This window comes from Dipodomys merriami, unplaced genomic scaffold (assembly GCF_024711535.1).
Source record: "Dipodomys merriami isolate MVZ:Mamm:240054 unplaced genomic scaffold, mDipMer1.0.p SCAF_25, whole genome shotgun sequence".
In the NCBI taxonomy this organism is placed as follows: Eukaryota; Metazoa; Chordata; class Mammalia; order Rodentia; family Heteromyidae; genus Dipodomys; species Dipodomys merriami.
This window is the reverse complement of record NW_027203937.1, coordinates 14,841,976-14,847,975: the sequence shown is the minus strand read 5'-3', so window position 1 is coordinate 14,847,975 and position 6,000 is coordinate 14,841,976. Positions and strand designations below refer to the sequence as shown.

The window sequence follows — 6,000 nt, the reverse complement described above, 5'->3', positions numbered from 1 at the left end:
GCAGGGAGCGCAACCGATTGGCTGGGAGACGGCGGCGCGAAGCTAGAGACTTTAGTGTGGAGTATGTAAAAGCCAAGGGAACTACACTCCCAGCGGTCCTTGCTCGCGCGGCAACCAATCAGGAGCGAAGGAGGACCGAGTTTGAGTTCGGACCACAACTCCCAGCCGCCCACGCGGCACCTGCCTTTTCCTTTCAAAAAGCTGGAGGAAAAGAGAGACAGAATGAATGGAGGCCTTTTGGTGGCCGGTTTTTGAAAGGCGGGAAAGGCAAACTACACCTCCCGACTGGCAGCGCGCGGCTGCGCCTGCGCTCTGATACTTGTCGCCATCTTGCCCCTTCTGAGGCACCGCAAACAAACCCAATTCCTGGTGTCCCCTAGTCTTGGCGGAGGAGGCTTTTAGATGAGCGCCGAAAGGCCAGGCAGGTGGGTGACTCTCAGGCAGAGTGCTGGGAAGAGCTGGCAGGCCAGCCTATGCCGGGGAGCTCGGGGACGGGCGTTCGGAGCCCGGCTTGGGACGCCCAGCCCCATCCTCCGTTGTTTCCTAACGGGATCGTAGGGCTCCCTGAGGCGGACTCTGGGGACTGTGGCAGGGCCGGTGCCGGGGTGCCGGGGGTCCAGCTATGGGGAGCCTCTGAATGAGTCCCCGGCGTCCAGCGGACTGACCGCGCGCCTGTTCCGTCTCAGCTGTCCTCTGCTCAGAGGAGGGAGCGAGCGCGGGTGCCAACCGGGGTCCCCGCCGCCGGCTGCTCGCGGGAGAGGCTCGGGTCGCGGGCTTGACATTGGGGTGAGCGCTGTGAGGAGCCCGGGCGGGCGGCTCCGGTGGAGGTGCAGCGAGGGAGTGCGTGTTTGGAGAGGGGGCGGGGCGGGCTGGCGTCCTGACACTTGACGGGGGGATAGGATTCCGAGAGATCCCGGTTCCCCCGGACGGCTCCGGTCACCGCCGCCCAAGTCCCCCTGGACGCTGCGGCGCCGCGGTGGGCTCCGCGGGCGGCTCCGCGGGCGGGATGCGCCGGGATGCCGTGACGTGGTGCCGGATTCGGGCGGTCGCCCAGCCGCCTTCGAGTTCCTCTCCGGAGGCGGGGACGGGCTGCTGGTGCGAGCGGATTCCTTTGGCTCTGCCCCTTCTTCCTTCTCTCCACCCCCTTTTCTTTATGTCATCCCGGCCGCGGGGGCGCGCAGTCCAGTTCGGCTTGCTCGGGGTTGGTTCTGAGCTGAGGGGACTGGGGGAGGGGAGTGTCAACTTGTGGCGAAGTTGGAGTTAGCAGCCCCTGCGCCTGGAACGCGATCTAGCGGGGGGTTCCCCCTCCCCCACTTTGGGTTCCGTGTTTGACTCCTAGGCTACACTTTAAGCCCATTCATTCATTTTGCCCTCTCCTGCCAACCACTGATGGAACAGACGTTTACGGATGTGTGCTCAGTAGCTGTTGTATAAGCCCCAAAATGCTGTATCTTTTTGTCTAGGGAATTCCCAGCACGAAGTTCCTAGCACTTAAACTTTTGATAAATGATGAGTTCGTGACTGCAGGGTCTAAATTCATATTTCATTGCCAAAACTTGAGGAGAGAGTCCTTTGTTGCTACGAACCTTACTTTATCTTACAAGACTTATGAGTGACGTGGACAGAAGTCAGGTAACTTACCTGAGGTTGCACAGTTGCTGGCATCTATTTATTAAAATTACCTGTGAGCCACAGTGAAAGAACTTGGCATACACTGTTCTTTAGTGCCCATTACAATGTCTTTTAATGATGTGTGAAACTTGGGTTCAGAGGGGTCAGTTTACCCAGAATTATACAACCAGTAAGTTGAAAAGCTGGGAGTAGAATCAGAGGTGTCTGACTCTAAAACCTGTGTTTTTTTCCAGAGTCACAGGTTGAAAGAGTAAGTTTTCAAATGGTGGGTTTTTTTTTTTTTTGGTTTGTTTTCGAATAGTGTTTTAAATTTTCATTTGTCTGAAGTTGAAACCTGTAGTGGTTAAAAAGAATTGTGAGCTATCTTGCAGGTTTTACTTCTTAGTTGGTGGCTAGATCTCCAGGTGAATGTACTTTTGAATGTTCTTTGCTAATTTTGTTTTGATGTTTTAATTTTTCTTCTGGTAGAGAGGACAAGCTCTTTGGGGCTACCAAACAGAAGCAATGCCTGTTGTGTGGCCAACCCTTTTGGATCTCAGCAGGGATGAATGCAAACGGATTCTTCGAAAACTGGGTATGATTTTCATTGTTGATACTTGACTCTCCTGTATAATTCTTTTCCCTTTCTGTTTGGGTCATAGATATGTGTATGTCATTTCATGCTCCATTAGAAATTCTTTGGAGTTTTAGTTTATATTTTATTCATTGTTTTTCCTCCAGTAGCTAGCATGATTTGTACATAGGTGATACATGAGTCATCATTATACAAGTATCTAACACTTACTGAGACCTTGTCTATTCGGAGTCCTTTACATTTAACATCTCAATCTTCACTGAAGCCTGAAAGGTAGGGCTTTTCTTCTTTCGGGAGAGAGGGACAAGGGTCTCCATTTTACATACAAAGTTTAGAATCAAGGTAAGGCCATAAGTATTTGACCCCATGCATATAATTTTGTGGTTTCATTTTACCATACTTTCATGGATGTATGTGTGTGCATTCGTTTGTAAGTTCTAAGTAATGCAAGTGATAACTATTTTCCTAAATTACTATTTTTTTTAATACTGGTTAACTTGAGGTAGGGCCTCTGAGATATTTTTTACTTCTGATATTGGCTTCGGACCTTGATTCTAAAAGCTCCAGCCTTCACATTAGCTAGGATTGTACGGGGAGCCATGGGTGCCCTCTTTTTTTTAATGGTACTAGGGTTTGAATTCAGGACCTCCCTCTTGCTAGGCAGATGCTCTACTACTTGAGCCACTCTACTATTTGTGTTGTTTACGTTTTGAGATACAATCTTGCTTTATGCCTGGACTGACCTTGACTATGATCCTCCTACTTTTTTTTTTTTTGGGTCCGGTCGTGGGGCCTGAACTCTGGGCCTGGGTGCTGTCCCTCAGCTCTTCAGCTCAAGGCTAGCGCTCTACCACTTGAGCCACAGTGCCACTTCTGGCTTTTTTTTTTCTTTTTGCTTATGTGGTGCTGAGGAATTGAACTCAGGGCCTCAGGCATGCAATGCAAGCACTCTACCACTGAGCCACCTTCCCAGCCCCATGATCCTCCTATTTTTTACTTCTCCATGTCTGTGGGATAACAGGTGTGCACCACTGTGCCTAGCTTAGAATGACAGACATAGGCAAACATAGGTTGAGATGGAGTCTCATGAACTATTATTTGCCAGGGTGGTCTTGAACCACAGTCTCCTGATCTCTACCTCCTAAGCAGCTAAGGCTTCCTTCCCACCGTACCTGACTAAATTCTGCTTTTTAGTTGTTGTTGTTTATTTTATTTTTGTTTTGTTCATTTTTGTGCCAGTTTGAGGGCTTGCATTCAGTGTCTCAAGCTCTTGCTTGGCTTTTTCCACTCATAGCTGGTACTCTCCCACTTGAAACATGAGTCTGGTCTGGCATTTTCTTGGTTAATTGGAGACGTCTTTTGGACTTTTCTGCCAAGGCTAGATCCTCTTAGTCTTAGCCTCCTGAGTAACAAGGATTATGGTATGAATCATTGGTACCCAGCTAAAATTACATTTTACATCAGTATCAAACATATTTTACACCTATCATTGACTGTTTAGTATTTCTTTTCCCTTATAGCAGTCTTCCCTTACAACCAACATTTAGGGAGAGAAATAGCCTGATGCTAAGGCATCTATAATATATAATGAATCAACTTTTTATGCATCTAGAATGATATTAATTGTGTGCTATCCCTGGGAAAACTGAGCAAAAGAGTTATTTGAATAATTTTCTGTATTCTCTGGTTCAAATGAAGAGCTATGAATGAGAAATGCTGTCTTAAACTATAGGACCTTGTCTTATTTATGATTGAAGACTGAGGCTAAAACAATAAATGAAAAAAGTGACAAAATAATTTGAAAAAGAATGATAAATGTCTCAGTAGTGGGTATGAATTATTTAGATACAGAGCCTATCATGATGCTTGACATCTGAAATTATAACATTTAAAACAGAGGCTTTCAGATCTGTAGACAGGTATTTATTTGTGGCCCTTTAATTGAAAGGAAATTTTGGTTGAGAATTCTTATAATGTGGTTTAGATGGAATCACAGCTACTCTGGATCTTCTGGCTAATAATTTTGCCCCTTTTGTTTCTCCTTAGTAACTATGAGCATTTCGGACTTTTTAGCATTGTATATATGTGTACAATAGTATGCACATAGTATGTATGTGTGTTTTGAATGGTTTCAGTTCATCTTTTTATCTTATATCAAAACTTTTAATATCATACTAAACATACATGCAATTAATATAATATATTAATTAAGTTATTGGTTATTAAGCTTGCCTCATTTTATAGCTGAAATAATTGGAGAGGAACTGATCACAAACACATTTGATTAGGTTGGGGTTTCTGGATTTCTGAGGACTTGAATCAGAGTACATTTAAATACACAGTGATAACGTTTTTTTGTTTTTGTGGGTTTTTTTGTTTTTGACAGTCCTGGGGGTTGAACTCAGCTAATGCTCTACCACTTTTTGGTTGTTAATTGGAGAATCTCATGGACTGCCCCTGCTGGCTTTGTACTCTGACCCTCAGATTTCAGCCTCCTAAGTAGTAGGAATTAGAAGTGTGAGCCACAGGCACTTGGCTACAAGTGGTAGCTTTTAAGTCTTAAATTTGTTTTTGGCTTTTGATGGTGACTTCTTAAATCACTTTCTCCCATCCTAATGGCTTATTATCATAACAATCAATCACTGAATTGTTTTCTAGCTTTGGCCTCTAGTCCAAAACTTAGAGCAGACACTAGATTTAAGAATCTGCTTAAAGCTTGCTCTTGCTCTTGCTCTTGCTCTTGCTCTTGCTCTTCTCTTGCTCTTGCTGTTCTTTTCTTGCTCTCTCTGTTCTATTCTAGCTCTCTCTCTGTTCTTTTCTTGCTCTCTCTCTCTTTCCCAGCCACGTGGAGTGCCAACCTTGCCTGGTCCCAGCAGGTCTACCCCTTACCTGAATACCACGTGAGTGCTCTGTTCTTTTCTTGCTCTCTCTCTTTCCCAGCCACGTGGAGTGCCAACCTTGCCTGGTCCCAGCAGGTCTACCCCTTACCTGAATACCACGTGAGTGCTACTGTTCTTACCCCTCTCTCTGCTCTTTTCTTTCTCTTTCCTCTCTTCCCAGCTCTCTCTCATTCCCAGGCCTTTCCCAGCCACGTGGAGTGCCAACCTTGCCTGGTCCCAGCAGGTCTACTGAATAAACCTACCCCTTACCTGGAAAAAAAAAAAAAAAAGAATCTGCTTAAAATAGTTTAAGATTTAACTTTGTTCTTTTAGAAATAGTTATCAATTATTTTGTTAGGTTCTAAGCTTAATTATCAATAAGGTTAATTATCAGTAAGTTGGAATAGAGAATTTATAATATATTGACTGTACCAGGTGAATGCTTCTTTCTACCTTTCCCTTGTCCTATTTATATGATTTCTGAGCTACATTGTTCATATTCATTTGTTATTTCATTATACTTATGTGTTATTGGAGTCAATACTACAATAGAATAGTACAAAAAATAACAGAAATTAAACAAAGTTTAAGATGTGTGCAGCAGGATACCAAGCTACTACAAAAGTAGTTGTCAATAAATATAAAGGGAGCTGGGAAACAGTAATGATTATTTAGAGAATAAATTTTTGGAGGAAGTATTATCGATTGAATAGCCATGATGATTATGTTGAGAGTCCCAGATTTGTATACATAAATTTACCATTTTCTAATTTTATCCGTGACTATTTAGTTAGAGTTGAAATGACAGAAATGTTTTTCATATTTCTCTATTTGATTTTATTTGAAAGAGTGTCTTGATCACTATAAATCCTTAAATCCTATAGGATTCTCCTCAGACTACCTCCCCTGATTTCT

General features: G+C 44.1%; 1 protein-coding gene across 12 annotated transcripts in view; it reads left to right on the top strand.

The window, feature by feature from the left end:
- Positions 1-329: 329 nt before the first annotated feature.
- Positions 330-6,000, top strand: part of Emsy (EMSY transcriptional repressor, BRCA2 interacting) — a 76,803-nt gene continuing 71,132 nt past the window's right edge. For 11 of the 12 annotated variants that reach the window (XM_070034978.1, XM_070034974.1, XM_070034970.1 and 8 more), the window contains exons 1-2: positions 336-425; positions 2,101-2,206. In XM_070034978.1, coding sequence (XP_069891079.1) covers positions 2,137-2,206 — 70 coding nt within the window. In that variant the 5' untranslated portion in view covers positions 336-425; positions 2,101-2,136. Of the gene's footprint in view, positions 426-2,100; positions 2,207-6,000 lie in introns of all 12 variants that reach the window. The other variant, XM_070034973.1, reaches the window with a different exon arrangement.